Source organism: Microcebus murinus, chromosome 3 (assembly GCF_040939455.1).
Source record: "Microcebus murinus isolate Inina chromosome 3, M.murinus_Inina_mat1.0, whole genome shotgun sequence".
NCBI lineage: Eukaryota > Metazoa > Chordata > Mammalia > Primates > Cheirogaleidae > Microcebus > Microcebus murinus.
The window spans coordinates 30016317-30036816 of NC_134106.1; the positions used below are offsets into that span (position 1 = coordinate 30016317).

Genomic DNA, 20500 nt, shown 5'->3' on the forward strand with positions numbered 1-20500 from the left:
CTGCTGCCTCAGTGCCTTTGCACTTGCTGTTCCTTTTGCCTGAAATCCTCTTCCTCCAGATACCTGCGGGGCTCACAGATCTTGTTCAAATGTCACTTACTCAGTGAGGCCCTTCCCTCCTATACTATTTAAGTTGCATCACCATCCTCACCCTGTTGTCACTCCCAATCCCTCTCATTCTATTCTATTTCCCCTCTATTTCCCACAAATCCTTCAGTGGCAGCTTAATGTCATCTGATTCTTGTTTTAGTTTCCTATTCCTTCTTAGGTTTTGGTTTCGTTTTTTTGTGTTGGGGTTTGTTTGGGGTTTTTTTGCTCTGTCACCCTGGGTAGAGTGTGGCGGTGGTGCGGTGGTGTCATCTTAGCTTACTGCAACCTCAAACTCCTGGGCTCAAGCAATCCTCTTGCCTCAGCCTCCCAAGTAGCTGGGACTAGAGGTGCATGCCACCACTCCTGGCTAATTTTTCTATTTTTGGTAGAGGTGAGGTCTCACTCTTACTCAGGCTAGTCAGGTTTTGGTTTCTGATGAGTTTGTTTACTTTATTGAGAGCTAAGCTATGCATCTAAAAGAATTTTTAAGAATTTTTATTCAGCATTTCAAGGAGGGGGTTTTAGTTTATCTAATCCACCATACTGCCAGAAATAGTAGCCCTATAACCTTTCTCAGAGAAATTTTATTTAACATTTCTATGTATCATCCCATTCTTAATTGCACATAACATAGTTTTAAAGTGAAACTAGCTACAGTGTAAATAGTAAGGATTATTAAGAAGTTGAGAGGTGTCAGGTAGGTAGAAGGAGGTTGTTTCTAGAATATTCTCTATCTTCTCTTGTTAGTTCCACATGACTACGTGAAGCTTTGTTGTAAAAAGGGCTTTATGGTAGAATATTTATTCTGTTTAGCATTGAATTAAAGATTGTATTAAGTAGAAATATAGTCCCTTGAGAGCAGAGCCTCCATAAGGCTCCTGCACGGACATACACAAAACAGATGAACAATGTATTTTTCTTAAATTAGAATAGAATTTATTCATCTTATTTTAGTGCAGAATTGGGATTAAATTCCCCCCCAACAGTAAGTTTGAGATAGCCACCACAAGTGCTTTGATACACAAGTGAGAAAAAAGTTATTATAAGGAAAGTGCAGAGAAAAAGAGTGTATCATTTGGAGGCCTGTCTCATCTACACTCAAACACAGATCGAGGTATGTTTCTGATAGTATTAATAACTCCTTATGCTCTTATGTGAGCCCAGAGCATGAAAGAAGTTAAAATCACAGTATGATACATTAACAATAGTGTCCCTTTTGGGGCAGCTAAAATGCCCTTTCCTCAAAAAGTGAACAGACATATTTGTGTTCAAAAATTTCAGATGTTATCATTATTAATAAATTTGTATTCTTTAGATTTAAATATTATTTAACTATCATCATTTGATTGAATTATCATTTGATTATTTAAATTCTATTGTTGTTAAAGAAAATAAAAAATCTAGGCCTCCTGAATTGACCAGAATCAACCCTGGCAGTATGATTCATACTTCAGCTTTGCTCCTAGGGATGTGACCGCTAAGCTCTTTTTGAATTTTTCATCCATTTCCTGGTTCTGAGCTCCACTGAACAAATTTTTCCAGTCACCAACTTCACCTACAACACACAACACACAGATATCTGTTAGATTATTTCTTCTTGATTTTTCCGTTTTCAGTGCAATGTTTCACTTTGCAATGTGAAAATGGACACATGAAAAAAATTATACACTCTCAAAACTAATAGAATTTCTCTTGTAAAATTAACAATATCCGTCTGGGGCCCCCCATCTGTGGTGTGGCAGGTGACATGCTTTCTTTGTATCATTGGGTAGGTGGGGGAGGGGCGCCTAACTCACAACCCTCTCCCAACACCTGGAACTTAAAATTCCACTTGTTTTTATGAGATGGGGAAAAGTCTACTTTTTGAGAATGTTTTTTCTCTCTCTCTCTTTCAAGTCTTTTAAATACTTTAAATACCTTTTGAAAAGTTAACATTTTATAGCAGGTTTGGGGTAAGACCTCAGATACTGAAAATTTTGCCTGAGATTAGGATATATTTTTCTTATTTGCTTTTAAAAGTAAAGGAAGTAGGCTGGTCTGATGGTAGTGGGTTATCAGAACTTTTAAAAGTCACTAAAGTTGGTATACAAACCTCCACTGCTACATTTGACTGAAAAAAAAAAAACTAAAATATTAGCTGGGCATGGTGATGTGCGCCTATGTAGTCCCAGCTACTCAGGAGACCAAGGTGGGAAAATCACTTGAGGTCGAGAGTTTGAGACCAGTCTGAGAAAGAGTGAGGCCACATCTTTACAAAAAATAAAATAATTAGCCAGGCAGTGGTCGTGTGCACCTGTAGTTCCTACTACTCAGGAGGCTGAGGAAGGAGGATCACTTAAGCCCAGAAGTTCTAGGCTGAAATGAACTATAATGGCACCACTTCACTCCAGTGTGGGTGACAGAGTGAGACTCTGTTAAAAAAAAAAAAAAAAAACTTTTAAAAAGTAAAGGATTTCTTTCTGAAGAATCGTTTGATCGTTTGGGTTGAAGTTGTAAGTTCCATATTGCATAGCCATTGAAATGAATGTTAATAAAGAGAGTTTAATGACATAAAGAAATGCTTATTAGGCCGGGCGCTGTGGCTCACGCCTGTAATCCTAGCTCTTGGGAGGCCGAGGCGGGCGGATTGCTCAAGGTCAGGAGTTCAAAACCAGCCTGAGCAAGAGCGAGACCCCGTCTCTACTATAAATAGAAAGAAATTAATTGGCCAACTGATATATATATAAAAAATTAGCCGGGCATGGTGGCGCATGCCTGTAGTCCCAGCTACTCGGGAGGCTGAGGCAGGAGGATCGCTTGAGCCCAGGAGTTTGAGGTTGCTGTGAGCTAGGCTGACGCCACGGCACTCACTCTAGCCTGGACAACAAAGTGAGACTCTGTCTCAAAAAAAAAAAAAAAAAAAAAGAAATGCTTATTATATTTATTTTTTTCTTCACTCAAACAGATGCTGACAGATTTATTAATTTTTAAATTTTTAATGCTTATAATATAGTAAGGGAATAAAATAAAACACAAAACTATTTATAAATGTCATCAACTATATAAAACATCATAGAATATGGATGGAAGGAAATATGCGAAAAAGTTATATCTGCCTTTGTTGGGAGAAATTTGGACAATTTTAATGCTTTTTCATATTTTTCTGTGATTTATAAATTTTCTATAAGGAACATCACACATTTTTAAAACTATTACTTTATTTACTTTAGAATTTTTGTATTCTGAATAGTACTTGATTAATAATGTATAGAAAAGTTCTATTTCCCTCTCCTTAAAGCTAATAGAACAAGGCATAAAAATCAAGGTTAGTTAGGAATCCAACCAAAGTCGGACTTACATTCAATGTTCCATTCACAATGGACCTTCACTTGAAAAATTAGAATCACATAGACCTAAGCTCAAATGCTGGTTCCATTGTTTATTAGCTATGTGACAACAGAAAATTGACATCCCTGAGCTTTGATTCCTGCATTTGTAAAATTAAATACTTCGTATTCTTTTCGTTATAAAATTTAAATCTAACAAAGTGTTTATACATGATAGATGCCTAATATTAGCTATTGTTGTACTTGCTGTTATATGTGCTACCTCTACCTCTCATTATACTTTCAATATATATGTAATAAAAAAACTAGCAACCGTAAAGGTATATTATCAGAAAGTTCCATAAGAATTTAGAATATCTTGACTGGGCGTGGTGGCTCATGCCTGTAATCTTAGCACTCTGGGAGGCCAAGGCAGGTGGATTGCTCAAGGTCAGGAGTTCAAAACCAGCCAGAGCAAGAGTGAGACCCCCCTCTGTACTAAAAAAATAGAAAGAAATTAATTGGCCAACTAAAAATATATATAGAAAAAATTAGCCAGGTATGGTGGCGCATGCCTGTAGTCCCAGCTACTCAGGAGGCTGAGGCAGCAGTTTAGAATATCTTAATAGAATTTGGTAAAAATCCAATACTCATTTTCTTCTTCTTCCTAATTAACAAAAACCTGATTTGAATTGGGTAGTATGTGCCTAGCTTTAAAAAAAAAAAAACAAAAGTCACGTTTCACAGCCACCGCTGCAGGGAAGGCAGTCGATGAAAGGCATGCAGTCACCGAGTGGGGCTTCCGGGAAAGCCCTTCGAAGGGGCCTCAACCAGCCTATACGATATGCCCCTTGCCTACTCCCTTTCTCCTACCTGGAACTTGGAACTTGAGCATAACGGTTGAGCTGCAGGTGCCATCTTGTCATCACAAGGTGACAAGCAGAAAAGTTGAAGGAGCTTAGTACTCTTAAAACTGCGCCCCGGGCTGCTGCTGCTGGTCCGCGGCCCGTTGGGGACCGGGCCGCCCACAGACAGACAACCCGCCATCCGTGCAAAAGCTGCCTTCCATGACACCTGTCCCTGGTGCCACACATGTTGGGGACCGCTACTGTAAAAGATGGTGTGGAGCTGCCAGTTACAGCTCTGGACTGCCTGAATTCAGACTTACTGAGAGAGGGAAAAATAAAAGCCTGTCTTATTTAAGGTCCCGTAATTTGGGCTGCCTGTGGTGTGCACAGTCGCTCCTAACCTGCTGCGGGGACGCGCGACCCCAGAAGCCAGCGCAGACCTACCTTTGCGGAACAGGAACGGGCCGAGCGCGCCGTGGGTTTCCTGAGATGCCGCCCGCATTGCTGGGAAGGTGCTCTTGGCCGAGATAGTGTGAATCTGTTCCTCAGTTACAGAGAATGCCAAGAACTCAGCAATTTGTTTTATTTCATCAGCGAGATTCTGAAAACAAAATTTTGCAAGGATAAATTTCTTTCTGTGGGAATTGTGCCCTTAGCAAAAACAGGCTTTTTAGTCAAAGTGGAATTAATTATTAAGCCTAACTCCCTAGTTCATCTGCTTATCTCTGTCTTTAAACTTAGGGTACTTTGATATTTCTATGTAAATATTTGAGATAATAGCTATGTACATAGCTATGTATAAGATACATAGGGGGGCAGGTATATACATACATAATGAGTGAGATGTGCACCGTCTGGGGGATGGTCATGATGGAGACTCAGACTTGTGGGGGGTGGGGGGGAAATGGGCATTTATTGAAACCTTAAAATCTGTACCCCCATAATATGCCGAAATAAAAAAAAGATATTTTGTATCTATTATACTTTGTAGTTTCAATGTATGACTCTTGTTGAACTGCCAGACAATACTTTTTAGGATATAAACAATAAAGTAGCATTAACTAGTAGGTTAGAATTGTATCTAGGATGATATTCATTGTATTAAAAAGTATCAGACTTGCCGGGCCTGGTGGCTGACCCCTGTAATCCCAACATTTTGGTAGGCTGAGGTGGGAGGGTCACTTGAGCCCAGGAGTTTGAGGTTGCGGTGAGCTATCAATGTGCCAGCCTGGGCAACCCAGAGAGAGAGAGAGAAAGAAAAGAAAGAAAGAAAAGAAGAAAGAAAGAAAGAAAGAGAGAGAGAGAGAGAAAGAAAAAGAAAGAAAGAAAGAAAGAAAGAAAGAAAGAAAGAAAGAAAGAAAGAAAGAAAGAAAGAAAGAAAGAAAGAAAGAAAGAAAGAAAGAAAGAAAGAAAAGAAAAGAAAGAAGGGAGGGAGGGAGGGAAGGAAGGAAGGAAGGAAGGAAGGAAGGAAGGAAGGAAGGAAGGAAGGAAGGAAGGAAGGAAGGAAGGAAGGAAGGAAGGAAGGAAGGAAGGAAGGAAGGAAGGAAGGAAAGAAATTTTGTTTTTATTAAAATTTAAAAGTAAAAGGTATCAGTCTAGACCGGCTGGGGAAATTAATGTATTTGTACGTGCTCATTCAAATTTTCTTTTCTTCTGAATTCTATTTGTAGCTAATGTTTAATTCCACCAAAAAAGTCTAACTTTTAGAATCATAAAAACTTGAAGGAATCTTGAAATTTAGCTTATCTAACTACCCTTGTAAATCATGAACCACTCAACACTATGCCTTACCAATGGAAATCATAAATCATCTAGAACAGTTTGTTAAACTATTCTACAAAACACTAGTTAGTATCCCCAAGATGGTTATAGACATTTCATGGGAAAAAAAGAGGGGAAGGGTTTAGGTCAAATAAGCTTAGAATCCTTTGGGTTAAACAAAAGTGAGAATTTTTTTTATTATATGACCTCTCAAAGTCTTTTTTTTTTTTTTTTTTTTTGAGACAGAGTCTCGCTTTGTTGCCCAGGCTAGAGTGAGTGCTGTGGTGTCAGCTTAGTTCACAGCAACCTCAAACTCTTGGGCTCAGGCAATCCTCCTGCCTCAGCCTCCCGAGTAGCTGGGACTACAGGCATGCGCCACCATGCCCGGCTAATTTTTTCTATATATATTAGTTGGCTAATTAATTTCTTTCTATTTTTATGTAGTAGAGACGGGGTCTCGCTCTTGCTCAGGCTGGTTTTGAACTCCCAACCTTGAGCAATCCGCCCGCCTCGGCCTCCCAGAGTGCTAGGATAACAGGCATGAGCCACTGCGTCAGCCCAAAGTCTTTAACAAACCAATGCACAATGTGAATTGCCAAACAGCAGGCTGTATAATACAGCAGTTCATAAATCTATTTGAATAAGCAACCTCCTCTCCAACCCCCAGAAAGAATTATTAACATCTAGGGTGACACTGGTATTCCATGGAGCACAAGTTTCAGAAACATTATTCTAAACTGGAGGGAGAAAAGACCAAATTAGCATGTATCCTATAAACAAAAAGGGTAGATTAAATTCTACTTTCTTTTCATAAGAATATCATGGCAGATTGGTATTAAAGACTTGATTAAGGCCAGGTGCGGTGGCTCACGCCTATCATCCTAACACTCTGGGAGGCCGAGGCAGGCAGATTGCTCAAGGTCAGGAGTTCGAAACCAGCCTGAGCGAGACCCCGTCTCTACTAAAAAATAGAAAGAAATTAATTGACCAATTAAAAATATATATACAAAAAAAATTAGCCGGGCATGGTGGCGCATGCCTGTAGTCCCAGCTACTCGGGAGTCTGAGGCAGTAGGATCACTTAAGTCCAGGAGATTGAGGTTGCTGTGAGCTAGGCTGATGCCATGGGACTCACTCTAGCCTAGGCAACAAAGTGAGACTCCATCTCAAAGAAAAAAAAAAAGACTTGATTAAGTTAAAGAGCATTTGACACACTGTCTTCTCTTTAACTTACTTTCTTCACTGTGGTTCCAGGACTCTGGTTTCCCCCCTACCTCACTAACCACTCTTCTCAGTCTCCTTGGCTGACTCCTCCTCTTTTTCCCAAACTCTTTACAAAGGAGAGCTCCAGGGCTTAGGTCTTGGTCTCCTTCTCTTCTCTTATGAACCTAGATTACATATACACGGATTGCATACCATGGCTTTAAAGGCCATCTATGTGTCAATGATTCCCAAATTTTATCTACAGACCAGAACTCTCTCTGCATTCAAGACTTTTATACCCAGCTGCCTACTTGGCCTCTCCATTAGGATGAATCATAAACATCTCAAACTTAGTGTCCAAAACCATACCCCTGATCTCCCCGATAATCCTGCTACACCAGTTGCCATCTCCTATTCAATTAATGGCAATTCAGTCCCCTCACTTGGTCAGGCCAATGATACTGGAGTCTTATTTGACTTCTCTCTTTCTCTCACCACCCTCCTCTCCATCCAGTCCAGCAGCAAACCCTGTTGGCTCTTCCTTCACCACAGATCCAGAATTCAACCACTTCTCATCACCTATCCTGTCTCTTTTTGGTCTGAGCCACTATCTCCCCTTGCCTGGACCACGGCAGTGGTCTCCTCACAGGTCTCCCTGCATTCTGCTTGCCGCAGCTCATTCTCACACACCAGCCAGAATAATCCTGTTAGAAACACATCAGCTCTGATCAGCCCTCTGCTCAAATCCTTCAGTGAAAGCCACAGTGAAAGCCCACAGTGAAAGCCAGAGTCATTGCAGTGGCCTGTCACACCATTCCTCTTACCCCATCCTGCCCACTCCCACCTGTCCTCACTGGCTGTTCCCTCCTGGCTCATCCCTGCAGGCCCAAGCACATCAGCCTCCCTGCGGTCCCCCAATCACACCAGGACCAACCTGCCCTGGGAGCTTTGCTCCAGTTGATTCTGTCTGCCTGGGATGCTCTTCCCCCAGTACCTACTTGGCTCACTCCCTCACCTCCTTCAGGTCGCTGCTCAATCACATCCGTTCAAGGAGGTCTCCCTAAACCACCCTATTTTACTAATCCCGCACCCCCTGGCATTTCCAATTTTCCTTAACCAGCTACGCTCTTTCTTTTTCTCATATACTACATACATTTTAAAATGTATTTATTAGGCCGGGCGCTGTGGCTCACGCCTGTAATCCTAGCTCTTGGGAGGCCGAGGCGGGCGGATTGCTCAAGGTCAGGAGTTCAAAACCAGCCTGAGCAAGAGCGAGACCCCGTCTCTACTATAAATAGAAAGAAATTAATTGGCCAACTGATATATATATAAAAAATTAGCCGGGCATGGTGGCGCATGCCTGTAGTCCCAGCTACTCGGGAGGCTGAGGCAGCAGGATCACTCGAGCCCAGGAGTCTGAGGTTGCTATGAGCTAGGCTGACGCCATGGCACTCACTCTAGCCTGGGCAACAAAAAGCGAGACTCTGTCTCAAAAAAAAAAAAAAAAAAAAATGTATTTATTATTTATCATTCTGTCTCCCCTGCAACCTTCTCCAGGGCACGGAACATTATCTGGTCTGTTCATTGACGTCTCACCAGGCCCCGAAACAACGCTGACTGATCACTCCCTAGATGTTTGTTAAGTGACTAAACATTTTTTAAAAATAATGTTATTAAAAATAGATTCAAAACCAAATGTGTGTTCCATTAAATCAATGAGAACTACCTATTGTTTTTTCTTTTTCTTTTCTTTTCTTTTTTTTTTGAGAGAGGGTCTTGCTCTGTTGCCCTGGGCTAAACTGCAGCAGCCAGTGTCATCACAGTTCACTGCAACTTTGATGTTCCTTTGACTACTAGTCCTTTGGACTAGTCATCATAAAGGCAAAATAAGGCATTACTGTTATTAATAGTAATGAGTTCCTAAGCATTATTTTTATTTGTGTTAAACAAACTACCTAAGGATTTATGTATGGGTTTTTTTCTAGTACTATCCCACATATCTGGATTTTTTTTCTTTGAGACTGGGTTTTGTTCTATTGCCCAGGCTAAAGTGCAGTGGTGTCATCATATCTCACTGTAACCTAAACTCCTGGGCTCAAGCCATGTTCCTGTCTCAGCCTCTGCAGTAGCTGGGATTACAGGTGCCCGCCACGACCCCTGACTGATTTTTAAAATTTTTTTGGTAGAGAGGGGGTCTTGATATTGACCAGGCTGGTCTTGAACTCCTGGCCTAAAGCAATCCTCCTGCTGCCTTGGCCTCTCAAAGTGCTAAGATTATAAGCCTGAGTCACTATGCCCTGCCTTGGAATATTTTTCTTTACTGAATATCATATATGTTCATACAATCAGACATTATAAGTAAGTGCTCTATGTTGTAGTTTATAATAACTCTTTTCTAGAATATCAACAATCATCGTCTCACCTCTTTCAGGTCTTCATATAATATGAACTTAACATTTTCATCATCAAGATGTTTGTTCCAATTAATTGCAAAATCAAAATAGCTTCCCCAAGAAACTAAAAACACAGGGGGGAGAAACTTCTTAAGGAATTTTCAATAACTGAAGTTAAAATAATAGATGATTAATTTTCTCTAAAATATAAACCATACATATATGTATATGCTCAACAAGACATTCATATAATTTATTACACATTTCTGACCCCAAAGAGCTAGTATAAACCAGTCCAATGTCTTATTTCTATCCATTTTGTTATTTTCTTGAACATTTTTCATAAGTAACATAAGTAAACAAGTTGTAAAAATGATTTGCTAAAAACTATAAGACAGTCATAAATGTTAAGGTAAATAAAATAATTCAGAAATAGTAAATGGTACGTGAAAACTGATTGAGACAATGCCAGAAAAAACAACATTGCCCAATATAAATGTAATGCAAGCCATATATGGAATTTAAAAAAGCGAAAAGAAACAGGTGAAATTAACTTTAATGTTTTACTTTATTTAACCCAAAACATCCAAAAATATCATTTCAACATCAACAAAAAAGTATCAATGAAACATTATACATTATATTTTATATTCTAAGTCTTCAAAAGCCAGTAGGTATTTTAAATATACAGAGAATTTCAGTTGGATGCTAAATGCTTATTAAAAATACTTGATGTGTATTTAGGTTTCATAAAACTTACAGTTGAAAAAGTATATCCACACACCCAACTTATTATAAGCTTACTTAAAAGTTTTCCAATAACTGAAATGAGTATCCATCTTTAAATTTAAATTAACTAAAATTTTAAAAAACTAAAAATTCAGTTGCACTAGTCACATTTCAAGACTCAGTTGCCACATGTGGCTAGTGGCTACCATATTGGACAGTGCAGATCTAGACATTCATTAGCTTTGCTGTTTACTAGCTGTGTGACTTTGAGCAACTCCCTAAAACCCTTAGTTTTCCTCATCTATAAAATGGGTTTAAATGAATTAACACATGTCAAAGGCTTAAAACACTGCCTGATTTTAGGTGCTCTTACCATAAAAAAGAAGTAACTGTGTGACATGATGGACATCTTAATTTGCTCAATTATATTAATCATTTCACTATGTATATGGCAAGGCATCATGTTGTACACCTTTAAATATATACAATAAAAAATAAATAAATTGTTTAACAAAGTAGTCCTCTGAGAGTGAACTGACTACAGCTTCTCCTGTAGGGTGATCTGGCATAATTCTTCCCTTCACTGTACCATAAAGACTCAAAGAGCCACTAATAAAAGGAAGTATTTATTGGTCTCTAGCCACAATACCCATGGAAGTAGAGTCACTGCCACTTATAAGCAATGGGATCATTGACAAGTGATTTAACTCTTTTGATTAGTTTCCTCATCTGTACAATGGGGCTAATACTGGCTGACTCATAGTTTGTTATGAGTCTTAAGTGAAATCAGGCATATACAACACCTGCTTTAGTCCCTGGGACATTAGGACACATTTATAAAATTGTAGTTATCAATAACCAGAGATAAAATATCAACATGATCTAAAAAAAACTTATTTCCTTTCTGGCAAGCAAATGTCTTAGGTGTAGTTGTTCAGTGTCATGGTTTTTTATCTTTCTTGGTGTTTATCATTATGTTATACCATGACTTACAGGAAATTAACTACACATGCTTTTCTACATGACTCTTTGTTAAAGGTGCCTTTGTCCCATGTCTATTCTATGGCCACTCAATACTCATAGTCAGCATATGAATTGTTCAAATTATTCTTAAAAACAGTAATGCGGGCCGGGCGAGGTGGCTCACGCCTGTAATCCTAGCACTGTGGGAGGCTGAGGTGGGCGGATTGCCCAAGGTTGGGAGTTCGAAAGCAGCCTGAGCAAGAGCAAGACCCCGTCTCTACCATAAATAGAAAGAAATTAACTGGCCAACTAAAAACATGTAGAAAACATTAGCCGGGCATGGTGGCACATGCCTGTAGTCCCAGCTACTTGGGAGGCTGAGGCAGCAGGATTGCTTGAGCCCAGGAGTTTGAGGTTGCTGTGAGCTAGGCTGACGCCATGGCACTCACTCTAGCCTGGGCAACAAAGCGAGACTCTGTCTCAAAAAAACAAACAAACAAAAAAACAGTAATGTGTTTTAATTGTTTGATGCACAGAACTAGTGATGCTACAAAACTTCACTTAAATGCAACTCTTTGGCCCATAGGTCCGCTTAAATCTTACTTCTTTCTTTACCTTAAAACAATTTGAATTTTCATATTTATGTGGTCAAGTGTTGAAGTAACAAGGATTGTTTTACCAACAGCCATACCTTGTCCTTTCATGAACTGTCCGAAGAATTCATCCCAAGAGCTGTAGCTTGGAATATCAGGGACATTGTTGTGGAAATGGAAAAAAGACACTGCCGTATCTTTAGGGTTTCGAAATATCACCAATATCTAGGGAGCAAAAAATAAGTTAATTTATTTAGGTCTATATTTTGAACTTTGGGAAAGGTTCAAAAGTGAACAATATCATTGTGTCTACTTGTGTATTACAAAATTGTGTTACTACATAAAGAATGACAGTAAGAAAATGAGGAGCAGGAGGTGGCTGATGGGGAAGTATGGGGAGAGGGGAGAAAGAGGGGAGAAAGAAGGAAGAGAAGATTGATGTCGTAGCAGAGGACTTTTGCTAATGAGTTTAGACAATTAAAAGGCATGAATAGAAGATGTAAAAAAGAAAAAAGAGCAAGCTCACTAGAATAGTCACAAGAGTCTGGTCCAAAACTTAAACACCTAAATAAAATAAAAATTGTAAAATAATGCCAAGAACAACAAAAATAATGTTTCAAATTGGTGGGAGATCAAACCTGAGATATGATGCATATGGAACCTCAGAGTTCCTGTTTTGTGTTTTCTCTGATGCGGAAAGTGCTCCTTTGGATGAAAAGTGTGAATTCAACATTGTAAAGAGCAAACTGAAACCCAAAAGAGCCAAGAGACTCCAGGACAGTGCATGGCTGTTCCAAGTGACTTCCTGCGTTCTGGCCGGACGCTTTCCATTTCAAGAACTGAGGAACTGGGGGACACATTATTGAGCATGTTCGGGAACCCTGAGGAAGCTGAGATAACGCACAAGAGGTCAGACGACCATAGATAGCCGGAAGTCATTTCATTTTCAGAGAAGGAAAAGATGTGGACTTTGCAAAGTACAGATTCTGACCTCCATTTGGGAGAGATTTCTGGAACTGGCAAAAAACAAGATTTAGGGGCACACAAAACAGGAAGCGAGGAAGTGGTGACCAGCAGGGGGCAACATGGGTCCTCTAAGAGCAAGTGGCTGCTAACACCTGGATTCTCTGGACAGGGTATTTAGATTAGTAGATGGAGTAGCTTATGATTTCTTCTGCAAAATAATGGAAGAATGGAAGCCAGAAGTAGGAGCAATTAGGCATATAAAACTGGATACTCATATGCAAAGGAGGCTAAATAATCAATTAAAAACCTGCCTGGAGGTTTGTTTTTTTTTTGAGACAGAGTCTCGCTTTGTTGCCTAGGCTAGAATGAGTGCCCTGGCGTCAGCCTAGCTCACAGCAACCTCAAACTCCTGGGCTCAAGCGATCCTACTGCCTCAGCCTCCCAAGTAGCTGGGACTACAGGCATGTACCACCATGCCTGGCTAATTTTTTCTATATATATTAGTTGGCCAATTAATTTCTTTCTATTTATAGTAGAGACGGGGGTCTCACTCTTGCTCAGGCTGGTTTTGAACTCCTGACCTCGAGCAATCCGCCCGCCTCGGCCTCCCAGAGTGCTAGGATTACAGGCGTGAGCCACCGCATCTGGCCTGGACAAAGACATAAATTTAAATCATAGGGGCCAGTTGGCTGGAGCGTGAGCAAATCTCCAGCATCAACTCTTACTCCTCTGTTGCTCTTTTCTTGCCTTTATTCTTGTGAAAGTGAAACTCTGTTCAAAAGCCTGCATGCCCCCAAATCCAAATGTTTTATAAATTACTTCGTCTCTGTTTATTACAGAAACATTAAGGAGGGAAAAAAAGGAGTCACCTGGATTTGTGATTATGTTAACTGCATTAAACAGGGGAAATTATGTGTTAAAGTGGTATTTCCAATTTTGTAGATTCTCAGAATAAGGAAAAACTGTTTAACAGAGCTGTTCAAACCTGGCTCAGGGGATAGAGGAGTTTCTGTCTATCACGGTCCAGACAGCCACTTAGTGGAATTCCAATACCCAGTGGGAATTAGTGCAGACAACCTTTAAGGCATTTTCCAATTCTAAGCTCCTCAGATTCTGGTACCTGGCCACAAAGACTGCTCATTGTAAGTCTCCACTTAATGTTGTCCTTCCCACTCTTCCTCCTCCTTCCTTTCCTCTCCTACCTCTGGCCAGTATAGTTATCTTAACTGTTTTCCTCCTTTGCCTTTCTTTGCCATTACTTCACTGTTCTCTCATTCCTCTTTGTGGCATTCAAGAGTTTAAATCTTGATTTTAATTAATTCTAATCCTTTCCTTCTGAGACCAAAAAAAAAAAGCACCAAGAAATAAATGGAGGGGAGACCAGGGGACAGGAAACAAAAGGGGTTGGGTAAAAACTAGTGATTACAAAAAATATATCAATACCGGTTAATGAAACAAGGTTTTTAAACAAATGGGGAAAGTAGCCAGAGTGCCAGAGTGCCTATAGTTGTGTATGCATGACATGAAGTTTATATGTGAAATCCAGGAATAAAGTGGTTTTAGACCTCAGGTAAATAGTGTTCACCAGAAAGAACCAAAGGAACAATTTTTGCTCATTTTACTAGGTTGGATTCTTTTGTTAAACGCTCTAAATATTCTAGTGGGATTCTGAAATTTATGCACTATAAAACAGATTATATGTTTTATATATTTATATAGTATATGTTTTATTCTATGCCTATGTTTTACATCCTAAAATGCATTTGACTTGAATGCCACTGTAGCACATGTATCTGAAGAAACATAAAAAGAGAAATACTAAATCTCATGCTTCATTTATTAAAATCCTAGGATGAGGAGCAAACTCATTATGTACCTCAAAGGGCCAATATCTATACAAATTTCAAATTGAAATACGAGTAGGAAGGGACACTCACCTTGGCTTTATTCTTGAAGATGGACTCAGGTAACTTGTCATAATGGAGATGAGTTGCCAAAATCCTTGGCGATGGAAACTGTTTCATTCTCTTAAAAATATACACAAAAAGGTTAAAGTGTGTGTGTGTGTGTGTGTGTGTGTGTGTGTGTGTGTGTGTGTGTAGTGAATCAATCCTAAGTCTGGTATCTGAATATAGTTTCAAGCGTTATCACTATGTTTTCTCCAATTTTTCTTTATTTTCTTATTTTGCAAAGGATGAGGAATGAGGAAACATAAATAAACAAATAATTAAAATCTTCTTGAATTTCCTTCTTGCATCCTGCTTACCATTTCCCAATCTTTTTGTTGTTAAAAAAAAAAAAATTACCAGCCGGGCATGGTGGCTCACGCTTGTAATCCTAGCACTCTGGGAGGCCGAGATGGGCGGATTGCTCAAGGTCAGGAATTCGAAACCAGCCTGAGCAAGAGCAAGACCCCGTCTCTACTATAAATAGAAAGAAATTAATTGGCCAACTAATATATATAGAAAAAATTAGCCGGGCATGGTGGCACATGCCTGTAGTCCCAGCCACTCGGGAGGCTGAGGCAGGAGGATTGCTTGAGCCCAGGAGTTTGAGGTTGCTGTGAGCCAGGCTGATGCCAAGGCACTAGCCCAGGCAACAAAGTGAGACTCTGTCCAAAAAAAAAAATTTACCTTTACCTACAATCATATCAAGACAATTTTGTTCAAGACAGCTCATAATCTGCAATCTCCTCTTAATTTGGGTTTCTTCTATATTCAGGGTCTTCAACAGAAATATTCAAGTCCCAATTCCTACAAATCCAATTTTTAAATCTAGATTTTTTTTGTTTAACCAACTAAAACTCCATGCAATCAAATATCCAAACAGAACCTGAAAGTCCACAGAGTCTCTTAAATATCTGAGAAATATTTCATGAGAGAAATTCTTGCTAGTATGAGGACTATAAGGTGACTGCTTCTTTTTCTGTAATCTATTTCTTTTTTCTTTTTTTTTTTTTTTTTTTGAGACAGAGTCTCACTCTGTTGCCCTGGCTAGAGTGCCATGGTGTCAGCCTAGCTCACAGCAACCTCAAACTCCTGGACTCACGCAATCCTTCTGCCTCAGTCTTCCAAATAGCTGAGACTACAGGCATGTGCCACCATGCCTGCCTAATTTTTTCTATATATATTTTTAGTTGTCCAGCTAATTTCTTTCTACTTTTAGTAGAGATGGGGTCTTGTTCTTGCTCAGGTTGGTCTCAAACTCCTGAGCTCAAGTGATCCTCCTACCTTGGCCTCCCAGAGTACTAGGATTACAACGGTGAGCCACCATGCCTGGCCAATTCTGTAATCTATTTCTACAAATAATTTTGAAAATGAAGTTATCATTTCAATTTGCCAAGGTTAAGGGTTTTCTTTTTATTTATTTATTTATTTATTTATTTATTTATTTATTTATTTATTTATTTTTTTAGAGACGGGGTCTCGCTATGTTGCCCAGGCTGGAGTGCAGTGGCTATTCACAGGCGCGATCCCACTACTGATCAGCACGGGAGTTTTGACCTGCTCCGTTTCCGACCTGGGCCGGTTCACCCCTCCTTAGGCAACCTGGTGGTCCCCCGCTCCCGGGAGGTCACCATATTGATGCCGAACTTAGTGCGGACACCCGATCGGCATAGCGCACTACAGCCCAGAACTCCTGGGCTCAAGCGATCCTCCTGCCTCAGCCTCCCGGGTAGCTGGGACTACAGGCGCGCGCCACCGCGTCCGGCCAAGGTTAAGGGTTTTAACTTAAAAATCAGATCTTAATGACTTCAGGTCTTCAGTTCCACAATTTTAGAGGTCACTCACTGCTTGGTCACAGCTACAATATACCTACTTATTGCAAGTGATATAATGATATTCAGACATTTAGAGCCAATTGCTCTGTGAAAACTTGGTGGGGATCCCAACTCATGGAAAGGGGCAAAAAAAATGAGATTTTAAAGATAAAAAAAATTAAAACAAGGATATGGGCCCAAGTGGTGACTAGTAGTGATAATATCTGATATACATCAAATTGTACTGTTAGCATTTAAAGTACTTTACATTCATTCACAGCAATCCTCTCAGGTAGATATTGTAACCCCCATTTTAAAGATTAAGAACAGGCTTTGCAGTATTAAGTGCTTAGTGCAAAATTGCACAGGTGGTAATTTTCAGATTAAGTAATAAAGTGCTGTTTCTATTAAACTGGATGGCTAAAAACCACATACAGACACATGAGAAAGGATAAAGTTACTAAAAGGATTAGAAAAATATCCAAGGGGAAAATGGAAGCTAACTGTAACAAAATAAGATAAATATACAATGTTCATGAAAACATAGCCAAACTGTAAGCAATGTAAAGACTAGATATAGATACATCTTGCTTAAAGAAAGATATGTATCCTAGAAAAGATTTTTGTATGGTGAATAACTTTTAAGTAGAGCTCATCTCATTGATTTCCATTTAAAAATAAAAAGCACATTGCATAAGCAAGTTATCTTTGACTGAGTGCGGTGGCTCATGCCTATAGTCCCAGCTACTTGGGAGGCTGAGGCAAGAGGATCATTTGAGCCTGTAAGTTTGAGGTTGCAGTGAGCTGTGATGAGGCACTGCACTCTAGAGCCAGCAATACAGCGAGGCCCTGTCTCAAAAAAAAAAAAATCCTATAAATAATGTAAAACCTTACAAGTTAATATACCAAACCCTATTCCAATCATAAGGACACATGTTTATATCAGGTGACCAGGAACAACACAGGCAAATTCAATAAGAAAGATTATATTGGTAAGGTGAGCTGTATACAAGTTTATTATATTGGTACCCATGACCCACAATGTAACAAGTTCTTAAGAGAGAAGTTGGAAAGCTGGACAAATTTCTAAAGCCTTAGAAGAGCTGGCGTCATTTCTGTAGGTAATGTTGAGCACTCTTGTTAGGAAAACGTTATGCAAAGGCCTGGATAGGAGAGGTCAATGGGGCTTTTCATTAGTTCCTCCATTTTAACCTAGTTCTTAAAGCCCCTGTCCACCTATGCTGCCTGCGTTCCTGGGCCTGTCCTGACCGAGCCACCATCAGGTGTGCTTTCCTACAGGTAACCCTCGCAGGTCTGAGACCGGAGGCCCTGATGTGGCTGCTAGCCTGTCTGATCCCTCCTGGGGTTCCTTTGCTGCCACCCAGATCCAGGATTCAGCACCTACCTCCCCATCCCTCACCCCCCAAGTCCCCGAGCACTTACTTCATTTACAATGTATTTTTCTGCTACTGTGGCCGAATCCTTAGAAAGGCGCTTCCTTCCACCTGGTTTCCAAGTTTGTATTTGTCATCATGCTGAGTGTCTCAGGCACTTTCCAGAAGCTGTTCTCTAAGTCTCAATCCAGTAGCTTTATTCTTAGTAACTGGGTTTTGTCTGCCCATCAGGAGTCTTAGTGGCAAACACTTCTGAGAGTTTTACTGAGACTGTGGTTCCCCCTGAATACAGCCTTCCCTTCCCAACTGCATTCTGGGGTATTTAGGGGTGGGGAGGGGGTCCTCCTTGCCCCTGTTCTGTCCACGCACTGAAGTCCCGAGGCAGATCCTTCGCCCACTCCTTTCTTGCCTTCCCTGGGCAGGGGGCAGAGCATCCCGTCTCACACTCAAGCTGCAGTTAGTTACTTCGGGAAGGTGAGTAATGACAGGTAGGGTGACCTGTTATTACCTGCACACACGTCAGTGACTTACTCTCTTAGCTGCTGCTTGATCCTTTCCCATCCCTCACACACACCCCAGAGTCATAATTGAGACAGGGAAATCAAAAGTAATGTCTTACTAGAAAAAGACTGGGGATTCCTACTAGCATCCTGCCCATATCCGTGTCTTCAGAGACTTCAGGCTTTCTGGTTTCAGTCTATTTCCTGAGGCTTCTCGACTTACCTTTCCCTCTACTTAAAAAAAAAAAAGTCTGGCTATACAGTGTAGTCATTAAGAGTTCAAATAATAAAGCTTGGGTTTAAATCTTAGCTTTATCACTTACTCACCCCTTGACCCTGGGCAAGTCTCCACAGTTTTATTTTTTGTAAAATGGTGATAAAGTCATCTTGCCATAAAAGAATATCTGCAAAGTGCTAAGGACATGGTAAACACATAATACATTGCTGTAAGGTTAAAGGCTGTTAGTACTAACCTGATATTTTCCTGAGTCCCCACATTCAAGAACTGGGAATTCCGGATATTCATACTTTTTTTTAGAAACAGCAAATATTAATTCACAGACGATGTGGAGAATCCAATTTGAACCTATAAGAAAAATCAAAGAATAAAAGCTCATTAAGGAGTCTTGATATAACAGAGATGTTACTTTAGCATATACATGATCAAAATTAAAATCCACAACCATTTTCTGATGTGTACATTTCATTTTCTGTGTTTGAAATAACCTGGGCTATGGAAAGAAAATTTGGTGGAAAATAGCATTTACTTATATGAGTATAAAATTCAACTTATCTTATTTGTCAGATGTCTTCTTTAACAAGACACCATGCTTCTTTTTGAATCTAGAATATGTTCCTTCTAGAACAATGTAATACTATAGAAATGGTTGTTTATTATAGCATATATTATATTACATCAAATTAATAAGTATTTTCTAGAGGAGTGTATAATTTTGATTTTATGAAAACTCAGCAACAGTTAAAAAGAAAAAATATTAAATGCGGTTGGCTTTAATAAACAATAGTGAAAAGAATCAAAAGAGGGTGACATGAAGTAAGATGAGTTAGATTCTTCATGTCTGGTTCTCCCTTGATGAAAGACAACTGTAAAAATGACTTGAGAAACTGGAGGATTGATGTTTGAGCCAAAAAAAAATCTATTACATGGAAATCATCGTATAAATTATAAGAGAGGCCATGATTTGACGTCAGTCAAAATTAAGATAAAAATCTCTGCTACAGTCAGTGCTCGATGCCAACGGGACAGTCCCGCGTTCATGCTCCTCCCTTCCAGCCCCACCATCTGTCCCCTTCCACTATCCATCCTCCATCCTGGCCTTTCACAAAGATGACTTCCCTCAGACACTGGGGTTTTAAAATCCAGCAGTTCTGGATTTTACAACCTAGGTGCTTGACCATCCATGGTGGCCACCCTCCTGACTGCTGTCCAGACAGCTTCGGGCAGAGACGAACTGCCTTCAACCCACCCTTGTCTCACACCCCTCCCCAGCCTACCCACTATGAGAAAGGCACTTGTGGGAAATGATTTGTTATTTACCACACTTTGGATAAGATGCGAGCACAATGTCATCGTGTCTGGCTTCAAAGGCGTCCAGGGCTTGGAAGGTTTCGGAGGTGCACATGGTGACTGGGTAAGGAATCCCCTCATAGGTGAAAAATAAGTGAGAGAGTGCAGTTTCTTTGGATTTTTCTAAAGCTTCATCAATGAACTCAATAAATTTGGACTCATCAGCCATGGCGGCTCCCTGCTACTGAACCGGCTCCCCGGGTGTCCAGAGGCAGCGATGGCTTTTAAAGGAGTTTTTCAGGGGGCGGAATAAAGGGCTGCTTCCATTCACATGAAAAAGAAATCATTTAATTCCCATCCACCCCTCCCCCCTCCTTTTGCATATCCTCCTCTGACAAAAGGTAAACCACAGGTGCAAAACAGGCTGAGGATCTGGGAATCTTACCCCAAGGGTTGATCACATTACC

The 20500-nt window shown here is 40.1% G+C and overlaps 1 protein-coding gene across 1 annotated transcript; it reads right to left on the reverse strand.

Annotated features, from left to right (window-relative positions):
- Positions 1 to 1401: 1401 nt before the first annotated feature.
- SULT6B1 (sulfotransferase family 6B member 1) lies at positions 1402 to 20289 on the reverse strand. Its single transcript, XM_012788070.2, has 7 exons — positions 20064 to 20289; positions 18979 to 19091; positions 14789 to 14878; positions 11984 to 12110; positions 9630 to 9724; positions 4688 to 4844; positions 1402 to 1645 (listed from the first exon to the last, which is right to left on the reverse strand). The coding sequence occupies exons 1-7, from the start codon at positions 20260 to 20262 to the stop codon at positions 1515 to 1517; spliced, it is 912 nt and encodes a 303-aa protein (XP_012643524.2). The 5' UTR covers positions 20263 to 20289; the 3' UTR covers positions 1402 to 1514.
- Positions 20290 to 20500: the final 211 nt, after the last annotated feature.